The following is a 25,311-nucleotide window of genomic DNA, read 5'->3' as shown; positions in this document are numbered from 1 at the left end:
TGGTGGGAGGTGTCCCTGCCATGGCAGGGGGCTGGAGCTGGGTGGGCTTTGAGGGCCCTTCCAAACGGAGCCATTCTGGATTCCATGGTTCCATGGTTCCATGATTCTATGAATCAACTTGTAAACAGCACCCCACACTTTCATTCCAGTCATTTTTTACATTATTTTTACGCGGTCTGAAAAAAAAACGAGTTATTTTGTCAGGTCAGAAGGCAGAGAAGGTGTGCGTGTGTGTTTTTTGTTGCTCTTTTTTTGGGGTATGCAACACGATGCCCAACACAGCACGTTATCCGTGGCGAAGAACATTGTGTATGCCGTGCATTAGGGGCTGCTCACGGGTTGGGGACCAGCAGGGAGCCCCCACACCCGCCTCACGGGGCGAGCCCCGCGCCTCAGCCCGACATGGCGGCGGCGGTGGGGGGGGGCGGGGCAGCGACCCCCAGCGCGGGCAGGGCGGGAAGGGGGGGCGGAAGCGGGCGCGGAAGTGACGCCGTGGCCCCGCCCCCTCCCCTCCCCGTCCCTCCCCCTCCCGGCGGCGGCGGAGCCGGGCGCGGCTGGCGGCGGCCCCGAGGCGCGGCCGGGCGGGATCATGGCGGACGGCGTGGACCACATCGACATCTACGCCGATGTGGGCGAGGAGTTCAACCAGGTACGGACCGGGCCTCACAGGGCTCCGCTCCGCTCGGCCGGGCTCGGCTCGGCCCCGCCTGCGCCGCCCGCAGGGCCCCCAGCGCCGCGGCACGGCCCGGCCGGGGCCTCCCCGCCGCCATTGTGCCTGCACCGGGGGGGCGGGGAGGGGAGGGAGGGAGGGAGGGGAGGGGAAGGGAAGGGAAGGGAAGGGAAGGGAAGGGAAGGGAAGGGAAGGGAAGGGAAGGGGGCCCGGGCGCCGAGGGCAGCTCCCCGGCGGGCACGGAGCAAGGTGCCGCCAGCAGCGCCTTCCTCCCGCCTTCCTTCCCTTCCCCTCCCCTTCCCCTCCCGTCCCCTCCCCGGTGCCGTTCCCCGGCCCCCCCCCGGTGGTGGCAGGGCCGGGCCGCTGCCATTGTTCGCAGGCGGAGGGAAAGCAGCAGCAGCAGCAAACAGCAGCGTCTTCCCGGCCTCCCGCCCGCTGCGGGGGAGGCCCAACGAGTGGCAGCTTTACCCAGGGGGAAAAAGCTGCCCTCTGCTTTATTTATTTATTTTACTCTCGTTATTCTGTACTTTTAAAAAAAAAAACACAAACGCATCTCTTCGTAAGAGGAGATTTATTTTGATGAGGAAGCCGCGCAGAACTTCGGCGGGTTCCAAGCGGCCGACTTCTCTGGTTCTGTCCTGCCCCCTCCTCCTCTTTCCCTCCAAAATCCGCTTTTTCGCGGTGGCTTGGCGTGCCAGCTGGCCTGCTCGCCAATCCTGCCCTTCCCCAGGTTGTGCCGCCCCAGATCGCGTTGTTCCTGACCTAGAACGGCAGGAACCAAGCACAGCTCCTCTCTCACAGGTTTACCGGGCTCACCGAGTGGTGCCCAGTGCCTGCCCGCCCTCCAGAGAACCGGGAGACAGGTACTAGGTTATGGGATTCAGAGTTAGTCATGCTGGCAACTTAAAGCCATCTCGGGAAACTTTATTTCCTGCAGCTGAAGACCCATTATAGGAATTTAAGTGGGGCTGAACCTCAGCACAAATGGCATTTAGCATATGAGTGCGTCCCATCAGCTTCTGTGTTAATTTTGGCTTTGTTTTGGTCAGTTCCAGGTGAAGTACTGATAACGAATCAAGTTTTCCTGGAAAATTAAGTTGAGTCCAGTAATGTTTCATTCGTATATGCAGAAGCCCTCGAAGCAGAGCAGTTCCTGGCTGGAAGCACAGTGCACACACATGCTGCCAGAGCAAAACTGATGGGGGTTCTCTGTGCACCTCGGTCCTGGGCTACTCAGTGCTGGTCGATCCCAATACCACCTGTAGCCACGTTGCGAGGAAGGCTGCTGGCACAAATGTAGACAGTCTTGTGGTAGCTTAGCTTCTTCCAGCCGTGAGGGGCTGCTTTTGCTCTTTTCACCATGCTCACCACAGTTACAATCCCACTGGGGCTAAATTTTTGCAAGCTGATGCTTCCCTGCTTCGTGAGTCGTGCAGAGTAGAACATAGGGGACAAAAGTGAGAAGGGACTGGTGCCCGTTTTTTCTCAGCTTGGCTCTTTTATTTCATTTTTGTAAAATTTGGCTGTTTATTCTCTTCCAAGTTTGATTTTTGAGACTTTGATCTTGTCTCACGACCTGCTCAGTTGAACTGTGCTACATTAAAATAGAAATTTGTACCGGGGGTGATTGACACCTCTGCACTTCCCCATTTCCTTCAGAGAAGCACGAACAAAAGCTGGTTGTTACCGCCTACGGTGTTACTACCTTTAATCCTGACGTCGTCCTTGTGATAGGCCCTCTTGAAACTTCTGCTCATGGCTTCTGATTTGAAGCTGACAGCTTAAATTGATGGCACGGAGGACGTGGTTCAGCAGAGCTGTGCAGGGGTGAAGATGACAGGTGGCAAATGCTGCGGGGAGAAAACAATCGATGGCAACTTGGGTAGCAGGTATCTTAAGGGGTGCTGTGTTTGAAAGGAAAGTTTGCTTGATAAGTAAAACAATCAACTGTTTGTTGTTCTTGAATTCGGTGGTTCACTTCCTCAATATTCATTTGAGTTAGGCTGCAGGAACCTTTTCCACAAGTTTTGTCTGTAGCAGGGATGAAAAAATCTAATTTGTCACTTTTTTGGTCGTCTGTGGACAGTACAACTGTGTTTATAACAAAGGCAGGACAAAACTTTTGGTTGTGTCTGTAGTAAGGAGATCTTTTAGGGCTTGTGGCTTGATGAGCTTCCCTTCATTGCCCTGTCCTGTTCAGGCCTCGAGGTGCTCGTCCTCGGGGATATTTTTAATGCCTTTGTCCGGGGGGTGGGAAGATGTTCCACTTGATTAGCACTAAATGAGCCACAGGCTAGAAGGGTGAAGTAAAGACCACAGCCCGTGGGGTTCCAGGCTGTCTGAGCTGAATGAAAGCTGAGGACTGGCTTGCAACCAGCCGTAGGTTGCAAAGAGCTGGCTGACTTGACTCCAAGTCAGAGCTGTTCAGCGAGAGCTCTTCTTTCCATCCCATCTGGAGCTCATCAGAACTGTGTCTGCGATGCCTCTTCCCCTTTCATTAACTTATTGTTCATCATCCTCTTGTCCCTGTGCTTACAGCTTTACTTCACTTGGCTCCCGCCAATTGCATCTAACTTTTTTTTTTAATTGTATTTCCTTTTTTGGGTACTTTACTTGACTCATTTTTTATTTTCTTCTTTGAAGCTGGCTTCTCCACCCAGCAGCCTTTCACATTAAGTGTAGGGTCTTGTTCTGAGACGAGCTGCCGAAACGCAGCGCTCCCTGCACGCGTAGCTGGTGACCTGTAAGAAGCAGGAATTGCTGTTCCCAGGAATGCATACGAATACACACATAATTAAACTATTTTAAAAACACACAGTATTTACTGCCAGCTTAAGCAGCATATATCTCTGCTTTACTGTTACATCATCTGCTTGATCAGAAGGATCTCTTGCTGGGGCAAAACGTCTTGCTTTGCTTATACTCTGATAAGTGTAGTTGCATCATGGATTTATCTAACCATGCCTTGAAGAGTTCTGGTTTGATAATTAAATCCTAACAAATGAGAAATGAAAGAGTTTTAACTTTGTATTTTGTAGCTGGCTAATAAAAGTGCTTTAGATGGAGTAAGCAGCTAGGAGGCTGAAAGTCTCTGTGGCTGCAGAGTCCTGGGAACATGTTACTCTCTTGCCTCGTGGTCTAGAGCAGCCAAAGACAAAAACTATTTTGTCTAATACATAATAAAAGCTGCGAGTGGTTGGGTCTGTAGTGTAAATGGGAATCTTATGGCCCGACAAACGTGTCCCCATCGTAGATGTTCCTGCCACAGACAGTGTGTTCTTTCCGACACACCAAGGGCCTGCTGTTCTGTTAGACTTCCAGCTTCTGCGTTCGGGCGCTAATCAGAACCAGAAGGGTTTCTGCCTGTTCCTTGTGATTTTTTTTTTTTCTGGACTACCACTGTTTTTTAAAGTGAATTTGCTAACACGTATTTAAAGTTTTTGACTCCATGCATTGTAATTTTGAATTGGAAAAAGTAGTAAAGGAGAAGATGGATAACTTGCTTTTTATTAACTGAGTGCTTTTTTCAGAAATTATAGTGATTATTTTCATGAAATTTTGTCACTTCTGTCATCTTGGGGATGTAATTTAGCACTTGACTCTCACATTGAACAGAGGGAAGAAGCAGATCTGAGAGATGCACGTACTGTTCAAAGAAATTATACCCCCGAAAAATAAGGCAGCATTTTCCAAAACAGCCTTGGGTAAAGGGGAGAGAGACCAATTCTCTGCCGCAACTCGCAGTATGGCTGCTAAGCTTCAGAAAGAAGTAACACTTAATTTGTCCCTTCTGCAGATGACCGTGATGTTCCATGTGTTTGCCTTTCATTTCTGAATGTTGCAAAACACTGCGAGCGTAATTAAAATGTAAAATACCGGGGAGGGGCTGAGTAACTGGTAGCGTGACAGCTGGTCTGGGGTGAGTTTTTTATGGTGTATCTTTCCAGTGCCCTTTTTGTTCACCCAATGCCACTCAAATAGCACTGAATGGGGAATTTCAGTCCTGATTTTGCAGAGGAAATGATCTGAGGTTTCAGACAGCAGCCTGTTTCTTGGCGTGTTTATCAGCAGGGTTGTGAATGGCTGTAACTCAGCAGAAACCATTTCTTTTCGTGCTTGCTCTTCTCTTCACTGCGGAAGTCAGGTGATGGCAGAGCCAGCCCGTGACATGGGTGGCACATTGACTTCTCCAGCCTCAGCTATTTGAGCAGGGCTTCCTGTATCCTTTCTTACTCATCTGCATCTAGGAGAGAAGAGCGTGTTGGGGTGAATCTCCATGGTCCGTGTGTGAAGGAGGAAGGGGTTTTTGGATCTTGGGTAACAGCCGTTGAGAGATCTCGGGTCTCTTCTATCTACACCTGCAGCTGCTGACTCAGATCACTCTTAATCATCTAACCACATGCCTTGTTGACTGACTGCTGAGTGAATGCCACGCTGGCTGCAAAACCAGCACGATGTGAGGAGAGATTGTAGTGAGCAGCATCAGGTTTGCTGTTGGGTCGTTATTGAGTTAAATCAGGGCACTGAGGCTGTCAGACAAGCTGACAAAGAGATTACATTCAACGCGCAGCGCCCAGGTAATTCTCTCTCCTTTGATGGTGATCCGAAAGCCTGTATAATAGGAACTTGATCCGTTTCAGAGGAGTTTCTCGCTGCTGAGGAGGTGCAGCAGAGCTGTGGACTGCTAGCTGCTCTGGTAGGTACTTGGCAATGCTGAGCTCAGCCTTCTCAGAGAGAGGTTGGGGTACCTCTGCCGTAAGACCGGTGGCTGCTTGTTTGGATCTGTCTACCGGGACCAAATTCTACTTCCCTGAAGTCATCACCCCCACACAAATGGGCAGAATTACTCCATGTTCAGCAGAGGATTTCCTTAATTGCCTTGTGACATCAGCCGTAATCTCCCCGTCAGGTACCGTGTTCCAGCCTGTCCCAGGCGGTTCTTTGAACCTCCTTTCATTAATTGTGATGATAGGAGGAATCGAACTGACAGAGAGCTGGGCACACTCAGGGAAAATACGAAACTCTTACTGAGTGTGGCCAAAATAAACTTACCTCAAAAGATGTTGATTTCCTGTTGAAGTTCAGGGTATGTGGGGCCTGTGCAGTTTACTGAGGATCAAATCTACTTGACTGATGCTGCCGAAACTTTGTGTATCAGGTTTTGGTTTTTGTTGTAGCGCTATCCTCTTGGCAGGAGTAGCACTTGATAATGAATGTTTTTATGCTTCCAAGAGAGCTGATCATCTGATGATGATTGTGAATAGAGGAGGTTTTCAACTAAGTTTGCTGGCTTTGCAGCCTGTTTTCTGTGAAATCCAAGTCGATTCTCTGATCACCATATCTGGTATCCGGAGCTGTTCTATCTGAGACGGTTATGTGGGTTTGTAGATGCACATTCACAAGATAGCAGCCCCTGAAATACCTCCAATATCAGAACTCAGTGAAGCAGTTTCTGTGCTGGATCGGCGTGGAAGAGTCCAGGAACCCTCTGCAGTCATTTGAAGCCTCTGCATATGGCAAAACCACTTCCAGAAGTCGCTATATAAGCTTTGAAGGTTAACGTTAAACACTGCTCAACCTGTGCCAGTGCCTCACCACCCTCATAGTGAAGAATTCCTTCCTTTCATCTAATCTAAACCTACCCTCTTTTAGTTTAAAGCCATTCCCCCGTGTCCTGTCACTACACTCCCTGACAGAGCCACCTTTCCTGCAGGCCCCCTTTGGCTACAGGAAGGCCGCTGTAAGGTCTCCCCAGAGCCTTCTCCTCTCCAGGCTGAACAACCCCAACTCCCTCAGCCTGTTCCCACAGGAGAGGTGCTCCAGCCCTCTGAGCATCCTTGTGGCCCTCCTCTGGACTTGCTCCAGTGTATGATGAGTATGATGGATGATTTGTATAAGATGACAAATGGAAAGTATCACGGGAAGTCTTTGAAAAGTAATTCCTTAATGCAAATCTGCGCCACCTATTCATTCCTGTTTGGAGTTAAGCAGTCCCGCTGATGAAGTTTACACTGTTTTAAAATTGTTTTGCATATTGTTGTGAAGAAGATTCTCTTTAACTCTTCTCTTGCTTGCCCATCTTCTGTGATGAGAGTACAGCTGCCTCTGTAGTCAAAAGCAGTATGTCTTGCTAGGAGTGCATCAGCAGCCTGAGGTAGCTGGTGCTCAGGGCTCTCCATCTTCCTAATGCCCTGTTTTCATGGTCTCCCTCAGGCTACGTTCAGTCTGGTCTTTTGGACCAAATATTCCTTCCATGCTTAGAATTCAATGTATCTGAGGGACTGCTGGTTGATTTTGACCCGTGTGTTTGCACGTAGCAGGTAGTATGCAGTTGGAGAAGGGAGCGATTCACTCCAAAACCCCGTGATAATTTTCTCAACCAAAATGTTCCGGAGGCAGCCTTGATGCTGTAGAATAGTCCCTCTGTAACCCATGAATAAATAAATATTTAATAGGCGCAAACCCAAAGGTTTATTAAATTTAATGAAATAAAATAGAATTCTGCCCCTTTCTGGCCTCTCTGTGAATGAGGAGGTAAAACTGAAGTTTGGAATGCAGTAGAAATCTGAAATACAAGAGTTTATCAGTTTGGTCCTCTTGAAGCTTGGTCTGTTCATTCTACCAAATGTTGTGATTAAAAAAAAATAAATAAATGCTGGAACTTTGCATATAGCTTGTACTTGCTGATGGCTGTAATTCTGGGAGCAGGGCTTGTGTCTTTTGGGTTTTCTGTTTATCTTACAGGTTTGAAAGCATTGCAGTGCCAAACGCTAGTTGGAGGTGGTATTTGTTGTTTTTTTTTTTTTTCGGTCGTTTAGAATCCATTAGAAGTCATAAGAATTTGATATATTTTCATGGGGATGAAAATGGATGTGGATGATGTTGTATAGGTGTTAGGTCAAACTAACTGTGTCTGTGGAATGTTGTCAGAGTATTTTTTTTTTTTTTTTACACTAAGTTTTAAGAAAGTTAAACTAATAATTAGGTGCTTTTTGTATTTTAGGAAGCTGAATATGGTGGACATGATCAGATCGATTTGTACGATGATGTGATTTCTCCGTCTGCAAATAATGGAGATGCCCCAGAAGATCGTGATTATATGGATTCTCTCCCACCATCAGTTGGAGATGATGTAGGTAAAGGAGCTGCACCAAACGTTGTCTACACGTATACTGGAAAGAGAATTGCCTTGTACATTGGAAATCTTACTTGGGTAAGTACCTTATTACTATTCAGATGAAGCCAGCAATTTCAAAATTGTGAACATAATTCTTTGTGTTTTTTCATTTAAGAATTGTTATATGAAATATTAAAAGTGCAGCAAATAAGGTTTTTTTCTTTTTTTCTTTTTTTTTTTTTTTAACCTGCAATTTAGTGAACCTGCCTGGAGCTGTCTTGATGTCTAAAAATGGATTAAATTTTCAGTAAATATCACCTTTAAAGTTTTCTCTGCGGTTCTAAGTGCTATGAAGGGATATTTGTGGTACCACCATCTTTTCAGAGAACTGAATGAAAGAGAACAAACTTAAACTGTCAAACATCTTATGCTTGGAGATGCTTTAAGGCTACCAAACAAACCTGTTTTTAAGTAATCCCTTTCCAAAGTTTTTAGTTTATAAAGAAACTAAGATTCTCTGGGATTTTCTTGAAAATGCTTTTTGCCTTTTTCCAGAGCAGTGACTCTTGCAACAAAGCTGTTTTCACATGTTCGCCCTTAGGCTTATTTCTGCAGTCTTGGGAGTAACAGTAACTCCCTGAACTACAGTTGCCCTTCAGACAATTACTTTTGTCAGCATTAAAGTATTTTCAATCAATTGCACTTAATCAAAATGCAAGTAGCTGGTCAGTAGCTAAATTAACTGGAGCTCCTCTCTCTTCACCTGAAATCCAGTTCTACCAAAGTCCATGCATGCAAAATTTTCATTCAGGTTTTTTTTCCCTTGCAATGAAATTTTTGCCAGTGCTAAGCTTGAGAAAGAATGATTTGTGGATACTTCATTAATTTTATAGTATCCTAATTTCAGGAGCTAATTGTTAAGTAAGAGAGTAATTGACTTAACAGTTGTACTGCTCTAAAATACATGAATGGAATCAGCTGAACTCATCCAAGTCTAATGTCATGATTTCTAAAGTAGATAGGCCACCAAGTACTGTTATTTTTGCTTATTACTCATTATTTGGCTTCACAAATGAAGTTACCACAAGTGCATTCACTCATTTGAGCGTCACTATTGTATTTGTTTCCTTTGTGTTTAGATCTCAGCAAAGTAATTTATTAAAGTTTTAAAAGAAGCCTTGATTTGAGGGAGGTCAGATAAGTGGTTAAGAATCTTGAAAGCCTGCTTTGAAGTTTCCATACCAGATTTAAAGAGATGATGGAGTTAGAGAAGTAGGAAGAAAACCATGAGTATTAATTGTTTTAATGTGTTATACATCTTTGAATATGTGTGAAATTGTTGAACATTACATAGTAACTAACAGGAAGATAGAGCAAGTGGGTTGAAGTGAAAACAGTTGTTAATAACCGTAGGTTTTGTGCTGTTTTTCCCATCTTCTGTTTGTAAATCTTGCTACTTCTGTGCAAATAGTGTCTAGGCTCTCCCTAATCAAAGCTGTCTTAAAGAGCACCAGTTTAATAATAGGGTGATAAAAATAGACTTTAGGTTTGGAGATGGAATTGATAGGAGAAAAAAAATGGACTGGATGTCCAAAAATGTAACGGTTATTAAAATAGAATCAATCATAGGATCGTTTGGGTTGAAAATAGTTCGGTTTAAGCCTGATACTCTTGAAAAAGTGCTTTCAGAAAAGTTAGATATAAATGTTTTTTGGCGTACTGTAGCTGGTATACTGTGTGGTGGAACGGGGGCAACACATGCTATGAGGAAGTGTGCATTTTTAAAACTTAATTTTCTGAGAATTTTAAAATGTCGATGACTGCTCTGTAAGAGTCAGAAAATATTGGCAACCTGAATAAAGTATTCCTCTTGACAGCTCGCACAAAAAAAAAAAAAGCATGTAAAATTTGGTTGTCCTTTCCATAATGTTACATATAAGTTTTCATAACTGAATATTTAAAATATATTTTTCAGTGGACAACAGATGAAGACCTAACTGAAGCAGTTCATTCGTTGGGGGTAAATGATATTTTGGAGATAAAATTTTTTGAAAATCGTGCTAATGGCCAGTCTAAAGGGTAAGAACTTGTCACTTCCTTTTTCTTTAAATAAACTGGCTTTGGGGAGGATGGGCATCGGGAAGAGTTCTGATTTTTCATGACTGTCAGTATGTAAACTGATTGCCTTTGTTTATTGACATCCAGTGATGGTTGGGCTTATAATTTCATACTAATGATTTAAATTCCAGATGTACATTTTATGGCACTGTTGTGTGTCTTACTATTTAGTATGTTAGATTTTATTGGTGATGTTCATGAAGACTCTTTTCCTAAGTTTCAGTTAGTGTGGTAGTGACAATGATGTTCTTCCTAATGTAAATACAATTTCCCCTTAGCCCCATTATTGAGTCATTTTTAAATGCCTGATTTTTCTATTAACTGTTAGAAGTGAGTGCTTGAGCTGATTTTTCACTGGCAGTCTGATCTTCCATGCATGACTGACTGCCTTTGTCTCTCCTTAGTACTAATGGCAGTAGTAATGAGAACACAGTGAATTCTTGATAATAACTTGATCATATTAATTCATATATAGTGAGGTGATACTCTACCAGAAAACGACCTTTGTTGTATATTTTGCTGCATGTTATTGCTGCATTGTGGTTCTTCACGTATCTTAGAATGAGTTACTTTATCTGTCTTTAAAACTGGGCTAAGATCTGTGAAAGAGTTTCTGTATTTGTTTTTCAGGTGTCCTTCCGCTTACTCTGTTAAACTTTTATTCATGAGGCATTAGGATCTCCAAGGAGTGGAAAAACTGCAGTGTAACCTTTTTTTTTTTTTTTTCTTCCTTTCAGGTTTGCCCTTGTGGGTGTGGGATCAGAAGCATCCTCCAAAAAGCTGATGGACTTGCTGCCTAAAAGAGAATTGCATGGGCAGAATCCTGTTGTTACTCCATGTAATAAACAATTTTTGAGTCAGTTTGAAATGCAGTCAAGGAAAAGTAAGTCTTTCTTGTGTGCTGTCTTGGAAAAATAATTCCAAAAGCCATACTGCATTTTTTTTCAGCATCTGATAATTTCTGCACAGCTTAAAATAGCTATAAAATACTTATGTAAATGAATTTGCAGTTTTGTTTAAAAAAAAAATCCTCTAAAAAATCAATATATTGAAGGTCTGTGGTTTTAGCAGGAGATGGCACTTACTGGAAGAAGATTGCAGCTTTGTAAAACATTTGTCTTACCGTTGGAGAAGGTTTCTGAATTCATTCTTGTGAATTTAACTGAAAGCAAACAAAAAAAAAAACACAAGAGTATTTAGAAATTTGACATTCATAGACAAATGGGACTAAATTCTCATGTCTGGATAAGTTGTGCTTATGATCATGTGGAGAAGAGAGATTCTGTGATGTGCTTTCCTACAACACCTTGTCTCGTGGTTTCTAGTCCTAACAGTGAGTGGCCTCAGGCTGCATTAAAGCAAGGACTGACAGTCTCCCCAGTTGCTGTTCGATTAGTATGGGGATACTGGAACACTGCTGTATTTTAGCACTTTTTCCCTCTCCACTCTGGCCCCTTATTTTCTTAGGTGCGGAGGAACAAGGCGGTGCTCATAAAGTTTTACTTCAGTGCTGCATAAAACTTCGGGCTGAGAATTGGAAAGCTTTACCCTATTTTGACTTACATAATTACACTTTTGCTTTTCCATCACAGCCACGCAGTCTGGCCAGATGTCAGGGGAAGGTAAAGCCGGGCCTCCAGGAGGAAGCTCACGAGCAGCATTCCCACCAAGTAACAGAGGGCGAGGCCGTTTCCCTGGTGCCATTCCAGGTGGAGACAGATTCCCTGGGCCAGCAGGGCCGGGAGGGCCACCACCACCTTTCCCAGGTAAAACAATTAATGCGTGGGGTTTCGTTTTCATTTCTGTTTTCTTCTATTAATGCGGTGTAGTTATTTGGAAATTACAAAAATCAAGGCAATTCACTTAATATGCTATAATGATTGTTCACCACTGGATTGTAGGTGTCTACCCTACTCTGTTGTTGAAATGCAGAGTTGTGCTTCCTAAATTAGCTAGCAACAGTGTTTGTAGGGACATTATAGTGTGTCAATGTACATGTCTCTTTAAGTATGAAAAAGATCGAGGTAAATCATGTTACAGAGTAGACTTGTATTTTCTGTGGTGTAGTTCTGATTTGCTATATGGGGTGAGAATACTTATGTTGCAGACTGTATAATAACAGCTCTTCATTGCATTACAAATATGCACAAGACAAGAATGTAGCTTTGATTCATGCCCAATGACAGGTCAGTTAGCAGGCACTTAGAATACTAAAATTTAAAGAGCAGGGTGTTTGTGTATGGTCAGGTATCTGATCTGGGACAAATCTCTGTTTAAACATCAGGCTTGCATTACAGTGAAGTTCTCATTTCAGCTTCGCTGTTTTTTAATAGACGTCGTTCTGTAGTGGATCTCCTACTAGCAGTCAAAGGGACGTAGGTTGAAAAAACACTAATGAGGACCTGAAAGTAGGTATGGTAAATGTAGGAGCCAAATATTCTCCAATATAGCTTTTCACATATTTTTAATAAACATTATATCTTATGCCCCATATGAAAGGCAAGCCGTAGGGGTAGGTAGGGTGCAATATTTTTTTATTTTTTGTAAGCTTTGGTTTATTTCGATAGCAATAGCAACTGGTTAAGTGATTTTTTTGGGTCTGTTTTCATGTTACTAATGTTTTCTTTAGATGTTCATAATAAAGTAATTATTATAAATTTACTAAGCTACTGGACCCCAAAGTGCAAGATATGCATGTCTTACACAAGTTGCAAATTGTTCAGTGAGGGTTTTTTGTTTGAGAAGAAAAAGTTATTTCACTAACTCATTTCTTTATATTAACTTTTTTCTTTTTTTCTTTTTTTCTTTTTTTTTTAGCTGGACAAACTCCCCCACGTCCACCGTTAGGTCCTCCTGGTCCACCAGGCCCACCAGGCCCTCCACCTCCTGGTCAGGTCCTCCCACCTCCTTTAGCTGGACCTCCTAATCGTGGTGACCGTCCACCACCACCAGTTCTGTTTCCAGGACAGCCTTTTGGTCAGCCTCCTCTCGGGCCCCTTCCTCCAGGCCCTCCACCACCAGTTCCAGGCTACGGGCCACCACCAGGTCCTCCACCACCTCAGCAGGGTCCACCTCCACCTCCGGGTCCATTTCCCCCGCGTCCACCTGGGCCTCTTGGGCCTCCCCTGACTCTCGCTCCTCCTCCACATCTCCCTGGGCCACCTCCAGGTGCTCCACCGCCTGCACCACATGTGAATCCAGCTTTCTTCCCCCCACCTGCCAATAGTGGCATACCTACTTCAGACAGCCGTGGCCCACCTCCGACAGATCCCTATGGCCGACCTCCACCATATGACAGAGGTGACTATGGGCCACCTGGCAGGTGAGTGCTTTTGGTGTAATGTGCTTCGTAGCAGATTTTATGCCTCGTAGGATGCATTTGATCGTTCTTTTTAATGCAAATGTTAGTTAAAAGTGAGAAAAAAAGCGGAAGAGGTCTAATCAGTCTTCACATTTGCCCCGTTTACTTCTCAGTGAAATAACTAAGAAATATGTTCATAGCAGTAAGAAAATCCTAAAATGCGACACTAGTAATCTTACTTTCCATTTTCAGCTTTGAACTGTTTGTCTTCACTGTTTGTATTTGGCAGTGTCATTATTCCATGTGTACTACATGTTAACTTATTATATCACTTCCTATCAGTAGCTTGTAGTTGTGCTTCTGTCTTAACTCAAAATTCTCACTTGTTCCTTTGCCGTCTTGCTTTGCAAGCTGTCATCTTAGAATGCTTTGGAATTCTCCTCCTTGAATATGTGCATATGTTGAGTATGGTGCCACACCAAGCCCATACTATTTTCATCTTTTAGTAGCTCTGCTTGTCTCTTTCCTGAAGGATTCAATTCAAAGTTAGTCTTTGACTCAAAAAACAGGTGGGAATTTACTGCAAGACTTTTATCTTCCTTTCCTGTTAAGCCCCTTCTGGTTACTTGGTACAGTCTTCCTGTGCTCATAGCAGTGGCCTTTTCTGTGGTTAATCCTATCTTGGCCAGGGTTTCTGAGTCTCTCTGACTTGCCTTGTCAAGTGTTTCACATCATTCGAAACGTCTTTGTGCTTTCAAGCATCTATGTCTGACTGATGTTTCTTAATTTTCACCATATTTGTATTTCTTAGAACATCTTGGGATAAGTTGTAAGAAAGATACCTTGTGCATAGTTACGTGTGGATTTGTCACTTGTGGTTTTACTGCTATTTAGAGAGACTTCCCTTACCTAAAATGTTCTCTGCACAGGCACTTTGCTTTGAATCTTTCTTTTACATATGAGCACAAAGTTTAAAAAAAGAAAAGCAAGCATTTGTACGTATTATGTTAATACAGAAACTGTAGAAATTCAAGCATTTGGCTTAATTGCCTGAAATATAATAAAGATAAGGTGTTTTATTTTATTTTTTTGATGGACAAAATCTAAGTTGTCTGCAGTTGATAGCATGGCTGGGGAGGGAAGGAATGGGGATAGGACAGAATAACTTACTGTCCAGTATTTTCATTAGTAATGTTAAAACTATCATCCATAACTATTTAAATTGTCATTAATTATATATCATAGGCGTTTCACTGGAAATAACATGCCCATAAGAGAAAAATTACATATTCCATTCTATGGGAGGCACACGAAAAATAATACTCAAAACTCAGGGAGGTATGAATTTTTAGACATTTCCTCTTATGCTAAACTGGCTATAGGATCTTATTCCACTTCTTGCACTTAAGAGGATAGCATTGCTTGTTATTCTGCATTTTCTTTCTACCAGAAGAACTAACGCTATTTTAGAAATATCAAGCAGTGGGGTCAGTTTAACAGTCTCAACTTTTATCTCTTAACACATTTCTTCGGATTGTGTGTATCGTTCAGAGACTGGCTAATAGGATGCTGCAAAACTTCTGAGAACAATTTTGTGTAGGTTAACTTCTGTTTGTAACCCATTTATAGGTAGCTAATAATTAAAATGTAATGAGTACAAGGATTCTCATTTATTGCTTCTTCTTTACAGTGACCAATTTGTAGATATATTTGAAGTACCTTGAACTTGACCAGAAATAAATTCTAGAATTAGCTGTAAAATGTTGAAGTGTCATTCGGATAATATATTGTTTTAAAAATGACAGACTATAGTTGCTTTTCGTAAGTTACAGTACTCTGGTCTTACTTAAGAATCTGGAAAACGGTATCATACAGTTTTAATTCCATCATTTTCATAAGAAGATTCCTAGTTTTGCTCAAAGTTGCGTTATCTGTGTACATACCTTATCACATCCATTCAATTGGGGTAATATCTGCTCACATACCTTGAAGGATTTTATGAAAATGATAAATATTTGTAAAGCACAGTTTCAAGTGCTGCTGAATTTTCAAAATAGATGGGATGAACAAGAATATTTTGATTTATTTATTTATTTTGTTTGTTTGTTTTTATCCTTTTTTAAGCTTTCAGGATTTTGTACTGTAACATGGTTCTTAACACAAACCAAACCCAGATCCTGCTTTCTTTTCTGTTTGTCACTTTGCTTAAAGTTGTGAACTTGGATTGTTAAAACTGCAATGATAACTCCTTAACATTTTCTTAATCTTTTAAATAGTAGTTTTATTACTTTCAGAGAAATGGATGCTGCAAGGACACCTCTAAGTGAAGCAGAATTTGAAGAAATCATGAATAGAAATAGGGCGATCTCAAGCAGTGCCATTTCAAGAGCTGTATCAGATGCCAGTGCTGGTTAGTAAAGCTTTATTAATGTTTTCTATTCTACACAGCTAGAAAGAGTAGAGTTTTTCTATCAGGAAACCCACAGCCTTGAAGCCGTGTCTTGCTAATATGGCTTTCAGGAGGCTGAAGTTAGATACAATCTATGACTGTTTCTGTACTGTACTCCAGCTGATGTCTGTGAATGCTTTCTGAGTACTGATCTGGACAGTATTTTAATGCTTAGTCCTACAGTAAATGATCTGGATGGTTATTGAAGAGAAGACATCCTGAATGGTAATGTTACTACAGATAGAATTTTTTTTGTTTTAGTTGATACAATTTTCTCACAGTGATTTTATATTGTTTTCAGGGGACTATGGAAGTGCTATAGAGACCCTGGTAACTGCAATTTCCTTAATTAAACAGTCCAAAGTATCTGCTGATGATCGTTGTAAAGTTCTTATTAGCTCTCTTCAAGACTGCCTTCATGGAATTGAGTCCAAGTCTTATGGTTCTGGATCCAGGTAAAACTTTCCTCTTCCATCTGCCCTTCTGAAGGGGAAGGTGTAGGGCAAGATTAGTTCACAAAGGAGAAAGAAACTAAGTCGTGATAAGATTAATGATTCGCTCATGTGCACAAGAAATGTGTTTAAGAACCAAGTGTGGATTTTGAATTTAAATAATCTGCTTTTTAACTAATCCTGTTTTTAAACTTGATCTGACGACTTTTTTAACTCTTAGTTCTTAATTAGTATCCTTTTCTACACGGTAGTATTGCAGCCTGTAAGCTTCAAAATTGAATTTTACTTTATCAGTTAAGTTGTCCAGTGTATAATTTGATAATAATTTGCTATTGAAAAATAATGTAGCAAACATCTTTTTTTATATTTTGAATGATAAAAACACAGACATCTGGTTTTGGCCCATACTTTCAGTACCCCAGTGAGCAGCCATGTTGTCGGAATCATTTAATCATTTAAGGCAGAGGATGATCTCAGCTGTCCTCCATTTTGAACGTGTGCTTTTTGACTTTTCCTTGATTATGAAGTGGATGACACCTATTTGTAACTGCTGTTAGCCATCACCACCTTTCATATCTTCCATGTTATACACAAAAACATCTCTGCATCTCAGCGAAGAGTTATTTCTCTCACATCTGAGGAGATGATTCTCTCATATATACTTTTTTGATCCAATTCTTACTAGTCAACAGAATACAGAATTGGCATGTGAGTGGCTTGTGTTTTGAAGAAAAAAAATTAATGAAGTAATTTCTTTTAGAAGACGTGAACGATCCAGGGAGAGGGACCACAGTAGGTCACGAGAAAAAAGCAGACGCCACAAATCACGTAGTAGAGATCGCCATGATGACTATTACCGGGAAAGAAGTCGGGAAAGAGAGAGGCATCGTGATCGCGACAGAGATCGCGACAGAGAACGAGACAGAGAGAGGGAGTATCGCCATCGTTAAAGAAGGTGAGCATTTGTGTTCTTTAAGTTTACTGTTCTACTGTTACTGAATTACTAAAAGTGCTCTAGATTTGGGATTATTTACACCATTAATATCTGCGTTTAAATGGTCCTGCAGAACGTACTGAATTACTTTCTTCTTTTAGCATCTGAAACGAAGTCAGGTAAGTAATGACAGGTAACTCTGGTCTTGGGAGGGAGTATTTGTGTCACTCTTTTCTGCAGTTGGCATGCCTTCTTTTTAATTTTAGGTGGTATTAATGTTTTTAATTGTTATGAAGTGCAATCGAGCCATTTCTTATTAAGCAGTAAGTCAGACTGATGTCTGCTCTCTTGTAATCTTAAAAGATCGTATGAAATTTGTTTGTATTTATCATTTGTATTCTAAAACAAAAAAAAACATCTAGTTGTGTGAGGACTGCAGCATTTAGCCCTTCATATGTCACGTGGGGATTGTATCTGTATAGGGAACATGTACATACAGCTGCCGTCCTTGCACTAGTAGATTCTTTTTGTTTCAGTGAGTTTTACTCAAATTCAGGAAACGTAGATAGACTTTGCCTGTTATTTTCTAAAATGTGGCCAGTCACTTTTTTCTGTCTTTTAGCTAAATTTAGGTGTTATCTTCAATAAGATTTATGGTTGGTTTTTCCCCACCACCCTGCTTTTTCATTCCCTGCCCTCTCTGACAGTAAAGTCATTTTCTGAAGACTAGTAAACAAATGTACAACACAAGGGTTGGTTCTTTTCTGGTTGTTGACATGCTAAAATGTTCTTTTATGTCATGTTTCTGGAGTCTTTCATGCATCAAATGTCTAGGTAGCTACAGAGTAGCACAGTAAATAACATTTTCTTTGGTGTACTGTTGAGAGCTTTAAAATACATATATGATGTATATAATGTATATCACATTATATGATGTACAATTTTGAGGATTGGTAATTTGAGCTGCTCACGATTCCTTATATTTGACAATAAGGGGAGAACAGAACAAAACTACCTATTTTTGCCGCAGTAGTCTTTTCCATTTTTAGAACTTTCTCACCACATCCACATTCAAACTGAAACCCAGCAGATTTGCCTGTCTGCCCAACTTCGATTTCTTATGTCTGCCCCCAAATGTAATTTCCAGATTTGCTTATGGCATTTATTCATGGAAGTTCATTTTCAGAAGTTAAATAGAGCAAAGCATATTAGAAATCATATAAATTGTAACTTGCTCCGAAGTAAAAATATTTATATAATTTTGCATTATTTGAATGTCAGTTTTTCCATGCTAGGCTTTTGTGTCACTGACTCCTTCTGGAGAAAACAAAATCTGATCTTAAATATACTAGTCTACTGAGTGTTAAGCGGGATATTGTCTTGGGTTCATACTCTAAAAAAGCAGTAATGGATGTTGAGAAGGGGAGTCAAAGGCTTTAATAGGAAGGTGAAACTGAAATAAAGTTGGCAGTAGTTCATGCCACTTTCTGTCATCAGAAATGGAATGACAGAAACAGTTCCGGAATGGCATAAAAATAGCAAGTGTTGTTCTTAATTGAAAAAATGTCAGATTTTTGATGGATTTTTCCCGTTTATCATAAAATAATATTTGTGAAATTTGCCAATAGTTACTAATGGGAAGTAACCATTGAGCTGAATGAGTTTTTTACTTCTGTTGGAGATGAGCAAGCTATACTAAAAATTGTTAACATGGAACTTAAGGCAACTTTTTTTTTTTTTTTTACCCTTGATGTGCTTTATTAATACAGCTTTTATTTTTGTGTATTTAGACTATTGTGGATGTAGATGTGGAATTTCTTGCCCAGTACAGATTCCCTACCCTCTCACCCCAAGAAAACATGACCAATACTGTTAGGTTGCTGCATTTTATAACAAATTAAGCACAATTTCAAAAAAAAATGAAACTGAGGTTTCAGTCTTAGTTCAGGTGGGATTTGTATATACAACTTCTTTCAACTTTGTTGTGTGCTGGGACTTCTTTTCTGTCAGAGGAGTTGCATAGGTAAGATACCCTTGCACAAAGAAAATAGGTCCTAATAATTTGGTTTAAAGGGCAAATTTAGTATTCCTCATGTAAATGAAAACATTTGGTATTTTTTTAAAAAGTTAAGTTGTAAACATTTTGTCTTGTTTCTGTCTTAATGAAGAAAGGCTTTACTGTAGTTTTGTTTATAAATATAAATACACATAAAAGCGTACAGTGATCTTTTGGTTTGTATGTTTCATTTTCACCAAGATGTATGTTGCCATACATTTTTTTTTGTTTTGCTCTTTACATTAATTAATACTCATAAATAGATTTAACAATCTCAATCACTATATATATATATCAGCAGTACTGGGAAGAGTTACTCCCCACATTACTGTGTTTTATCAGGTAACATGAAGTTGCCTGTGTGCCTACACCCTATGAATGGCACCTATACTTCTTATTTCTGTGTGTACCTACAGTCATAAATGTGATACTGTACTGACATATAAAAAAAAAGTGAAAAAAAGTGTTACGCCTAGTTCGGAAGGATTTTAAAGGTCCATTGTGAATATTTTTGTATACAGTGAAATTCACTTTGTATTATTGTATTTACTTACAGTTAGAGATGGATTAAATTGGAGTAACTTACTAAATGTATTCATTATAAAACCCTATTAAAAAGTTCAGATGTACCATAGCAGGTATTTACACTTCTGTTTGTACACTTTCTGATTTAAAATTAAATTCTCACGAGATTCTTGTGTGCCTTCGCTAGAGTAAGGCTTCACATGCATTGATAATCCATTTTACAGAATTACTGTAACCTGAATTACCTGTAACCTCTTGAAACGTCTTTGCACATAGATACAAAAGAGAACAACAGATGTATAAGACAAATGTCTGACTTGTAATAGTCAAGAAAGCTAACAGAATGGTATTGAGAAGGATTAACAGCAAAATGCATGTGTACAAACAGAATAGTAATGTAACTTCATCAGCATGAGTCCTGATTCTTTTTTTAAGACAGATTTTTTTAGTTTATCTGATACTTAATGATGTATTTCTAGCTGATACATTGTCCCAATCTTAATCTGTCTGAATTTCTATAACTACTGAATGTTAAGTTTTTCATTTTATGTTTTTGTTATTGGGTCATTTGATTATTTCCTATTTAAACTGGATTTGGACTGAATTGCAAAGAAAAAATACACTAACAATGTAACAGTTGATAATGTATGTAGACTTTGTATTCCATATTTTGTGGCTTTTCTCTGATTTTTCTATTCTCAAACCACTGTAAGCAAAATCATTTAGTCTAATGTACTTTTGAGGCTCATATGCTTCTTCAGAAACTGCTCTCAGGTCTCTGAAGTAGTTTCAGCTTTGGAGTGGTTTAAAAACTAACACGCTTGTAATTTTTTTTTTTGTGTTGTTAAAAGGGGAAATGGTACTTGATAGTTTTAAAAAGGTACGTTATATTTTGTCTGTGTAAGTAGGAACTGTCCTGTAACTGTGTTAGCAAACATCAAAGTATGAAATTAGCCTTTTAAGAAATCTTGTAGATAATAGGAAAATGCCTATTTTTGTAGGTTGTTTTTATAAGCTTCTAGTTAATAACTGAACCTCAAGTGAATCGTGGTAGCATTGTTCAAGACCCTAGTTATATATGTACATGTTCAGGATTGTTCTAGATCCTATTAATATTGAGCTATTATGAACATTATTTACCTAATCTCTTTTTTTTATGTGTATTTTTCGAGGAAACATATATGTGGGGCTGGCATTTTTCATGTGTTTCTTAGCAGTCATCAGAGAACTCATGCTTTTTGCATCTGATTCAATACTTGAAATCTACTTTAGAGTGAAAGAGTCAAGCAGTGCCATTGTTCGATATGCTTCTTAAACTCTGTTTTATGGCTGTCGCGGTGCTTTACAGAAGCATATCCGTTGTTTGTTAATGTTCAGTATCTTCTCTCATTTCCTCAAGGGTGATAAGATGGTTTGAAAAAGCAAGTGAACTGAAAAGCCTGTGTTCTTATGATTTTTTTTCCTCCATGAACATTGCTGTAATTTTGTTGTCTTATGAGGTATCTTAAGACACAGTTAAGTTTTTTGATTCCCTACAGCCTGCTTTTTTCTTTTTCTGAAATCAGTAGTATTAACAAATTTGGGCTGTATGGAAGTTCCTCAAGAAACTCATCTGTAAGTCATTATAACATTTGAACAAATAATTTTTACTTGCAAGTAAAAACATTGGTTTCCTACAGCTTTCTCCAAAGAATGAATGAACAAATATTTTTTTCCTTTTGCTCATTGTGGTTTGAGAACTGATATCTTTTTCCCAAAAAGAGAGAGGGAAAGATCTTCATTTTGTATTTTCCTAAGGCAGACAGATCTACTTGATCTACCTTCTATGTCTTCCTCATATATTAATGTGAAATATACTTGCCAACCTCATAGCATTTTGATTTGTAAACTCAAGATCTGGTTTTTGAACACACCCCTCTGTTCATCAGTTGTCTCTGGTGAGTAGACAGGCTGGGACAGTAGGAAAAGCCACATAAAGAAACAAACTGTAGCTTGGGATTGTTCTCTTTCTATCCATACAAAAATATTTATAGAATCAAGAAATTGTTCAATCTTAGTGTAGAACTTAAAATCAACATCAAATCAAAGATGACAGGTAAGTACACTAAAAATAGGGGAACAATGAAACAAATGGAAGAAGTTGTTAGTGGTGGTAGAATAGGTTATTTGTACATGTATGGTGGACAGAGACTGATACATAATTTACGTGCAGAATGACAGAGTCAAGCTTGCAAATCATTCCTTCTCACTGTATTATAGCTAAAACATCACAATACTTGAAGGTGTCTGACAGTCTGGGATCTAGATAAAGTTAAACAAATTTTGGCCTTCAAGCTGATTTTTTTGTGGGTTTTTTGCTTTTGTATATTTTTTCTTTATGTATAGAGTACAATAAAGGACAATTATATTCCTTCTTAGGAGCTGTTAGGATATGGTTATAAATATGTATCATGCGTTTTACTGAAATGTGAACATTTTGTGGGATTGAAATTCGGTCTGAAAATATCAGATAAATAACTACACTTACAAACTTGACAGATGTATGCACATACAGCTTTAAATTACTGTAGAATTTTCGCACTTCAGAAAGCTGTTTAAAGCTTTCATATGCTTATTTGGATGATTGGAATTAAAGGAAAAAAATCAGTTGTTACTGCAAGATGCTTTATATTTATATGATACCTACTGGGTTTTGGTGTAAGAGTCTGGTTTGGGGGTGTGAAAATGCTCAAGTTGCATCTTGCATAAGTATAAAAATGTTTGATCCCTGAAGTTCTGGGATTTCATTTCTGAAATGTTCTGGCATAAAAACATAGCTTTTAGACCACAACTTCACTATTTAACAGACAAGTCTGCAATTTGGGTTTTATTAGTAGAAATGCTGAGAAACTGATTGCTGTATGATGTTAAATTGTACAAACCTAATATATACGTGCTTGGGACAGATAGCTCATGAACTTGAGGCAGTTGGCAAAACAGCATTGCAAAAAGAAGGCTTAACTACAGATTCATTTTTTCCAAGTTGTTTCTTACTTCAATATTCTACTTGCTTGTAGAATACTGAAAAGGGCTGTTGATGAAGGTATAATCCATACAGATTAATTTCTTCCCTTTGGAACTGCAAAGCTTCTGATTTTGCCCAGGTATATGGGCAGAGTACTTGGAAACAAAATTCACCCCACTTCGGATTTTAGTTGGTCATGTTTTTAAAAATAAAGTAAAATAAAAGTTTTATTGTGGTGCTGACCATCCTAAGAGCCCTACATTGACAAGTACTAATTCTAAATACAGTTTATCATGCATTCCTTAAAGTTCCTGTAGTTCCAGAAGTGCCCTTACAAATCTAGCGAGTTATTCTCAGGAACTGAAGCTTTCTTATGCTAGGGTTTTAAATCTTACATACGGTGCTTTGGATCTGTTAACTGTCGCCATAGAAGTGATAAAGATCCATAATTCTTGCCACAGCAATTGTATTATGAGAGCAGCAAATTCTGACATGCAGACTCACAGCTGTCATACACCGAGTTTCTCCACTAAAAACCTGAAATTCTCCGCTGTGTGCACTACCTTAGCCTGCAGCTCTGCATGAGTCTGCTTGTGGTAGGAGGCGGCACTTTGTCACTTAGCTACTGAGAAAATACAAGTACCTTGGAAAAAAACACAAGTACCTGTGGAAACTTTGGTCTGTGATGAAGAAAATTCACCCAGAGTAGTTACTGGTTGATGCATGGATAACTTGAGAACAAAGTCTGCAAATAAAAAATTCCCCTTGCTGCTTCAGCCTTGAACTTGCATACTGTAATGTATACAGCTTAAGCTCTTGGTTATTTGTTTTTTTTAAAGTTACCGTTAATTGTCATCTTGAGGAAGGGAGGAAGAAATGTGTCAATTGACTATACAAAAATTGAATACTTTGTTTCCCCAACTGTTTTACGAATATTACAAAAGCAGCAGAATATTTGACAGCTGTGTACTGATGTATGGTCATGAAATTGCTCCTCTAAATGTCTGTTTTTCAAATGAACAAGCTGATGTGTTGGGTTTTAAACAATTTGATTTAAATTATTTTGACATTATCGAATGTTGAAATTGTGAATGATTGCTGAAATGAAGCTAGCTAACTGGTTTGTAATGGAATTCAACTGAAATCCAGTGTATGGAATTATACCATCCCAAGTACTTTGTGAACTCTTTCCGTAATTAACTTTGAATGGTGTGGTTCCTTATTTGCCAAAACAGTTGAGAGTAGGGAGTAGGGTTTGGGTTTTTTCCTAGGGTAACTAGGTGAGGAAACCTGCAGATCTATGTTGTATTATTTGAAGAGCGGGTTTGCGTGGTTAAAAAACATCAAGAGTGTATTTTTAGATGTGAAGCCTGTCCTGCTTGCTACTAGGTTGAAAATTTTGGAGTATTGGTACCAGATTCTGTGCACTTTTAAATGTTACTGAGCTGTGAGCCATCCACTTCGTTATACAATCAGTGCATTATTCAAATGTCAAATCAGTTTAAATCTTCTGTAAGTGGGCAGGTAAAAATGTAAAAACCTAGTTGTGGCAAAATTACCTTACGTGCTTGTTCGTTTATTCTTGCAGAGTGCATACTTTAGGAAATGTTCTATATAAATGTTTCCATCAGTCACAGGAACAGTAGCTATTGCTTCCTTTACCATTCAGTACTTCTAACTGTGGAATTTTTGTTCTTTCGATCCTGTTGTACAACAACACCAATTTTAACTGCTGTACTAGGAAACAATTTCTTGCACAAACAAGTAGCTACTGCTTCCGGGTATCTTGTGTTAGTTTACATTATGGTGAAGTAGATGCACGACTTGTGTATGTATAGATAAGCCAACAATTTTCTGTGTATTATGGGGACTAGCAAAATCTACATCACAAATTTTGACACATTACAGCTGAAGGAAGAGGAACAGCGTGCAAGACAAGATACGTTCTTCAAGGAAAGATGCTTGTCCAGCAGTTTGCTTCATGTGATTGAACTGAGCCTGTAAGGATTCATGGATAAAATGAACAGGAATAGATCTGAATAAAGCAAATCTGCATACATGGTAACCAGTAGCTCTTTTACTTTTTTTATGTTGCTTAACTGTTTTATTTGAGGGAAACCTGTGTGATTTAAACCTTATAGCTTTTGCAACTTTATTACTGGTTATATACATTTGGCAATTATAATGTGCAAGCAATTGGAAAAAGTCAAGTAAATGCTTGTTTTTATAGTAGTTTGTTCATGTTAAAATGTTCATATGATAATGTCTGTACACAGCACCACTTTGATTACAGTAGATGTAGTGTTGTAATAAACTGTTTAATGGGGCTGATGTGTAAAGCTGTTCAAGTTATTTGATGTTTACACCTCAGGGAAAGTCTTGTGTTCAGCAATATTTAAAGATAATGTTACAATGAAAACATTGATGCTGTCTTTAAAAACATCGCAATAGTTCTTGCATATGCCTCAACCTAATCTTGCATTCAGTGAGTTGAACATACTAATGTTGCTCTCACACACTCAATTTTGATACGAAGACAGATGGTTCCAAAAACCTTTTAATGCTATTTTGCTTTCTAGCAGTGTTTGCCTAGGTGGCTTGTGAATTTGCTAATTGACATATAAAACTGTAAAAACTGCAGTTCCTCACGGTCTGATAGGGGGAAAGGTGGTCCCAGGGCTCTGA

General features: G+C 39.7%; 1 protein-coding gene across 5 annotated transcripts; it reads left to right on the top strand.

Annotated features, from left to right (window-relative positions):
- Positions 1–534: 534 nt before the first annotated feature.
- On the top strand, positions 535–24,953 carry CPSF6 (cleavage and polyadenylation specific factor 6). Of its 5 annotated transcripts, none has more exons than XM_084492105.1 (11): positions 535–649; positions 7,674–7,883; positions 9,763–9,866; positions 10,643–10,788; positions 11,498–11,671; positions 12,723–13,227; positions 14,452–14,544; positions 15,501–15,616; positions 15,957–16,110; positions 16,871–17,062; positions 24,535–24,953. In XM_084492105.1, exons 1-10 carry the CDS (start codon positions 590–592, stop codon positions 17,055–17,057), a joined length of 1,749 nt encoding a protein of 582 aa, XP_084348231.1. In that variant the 5' UTR covers positions 535–589; the 3' UTR covers positions 17,058–17,062; positions 24,535–24,953. The 5 variants fall into 5 exon arrangements, with proteins under 5 accessions (XP_084348231.1, XP_084348229.1, XP_084348230.1 ...); XM_084492103.1 differs by having other exon boundaries at positions 16,868–17,062; XM_084492104.1 differs by having other exon boundaries at positions 16,868–17,062; positions 17,175–24,953.
- Positions 24,954–25,311: the final 358 nt, after the last annotated feature.

This window comes from Aythya ferina (assembly GCF_964211825.1).
Source record: "Aythya ferina genome assembly, chromosome: 1".
Classification (NCBI taxonomy): Eukaryota; Metazoa; Chordata; class Aves; order Anseriformes; family Anatidae; genus Aythya; species Aythya ferina.
The sequence above is the reverse complement of the archived record's forward strand: the minus strand, read 5'-3'. Positions and strand labels throughout refer to the sequence as shown.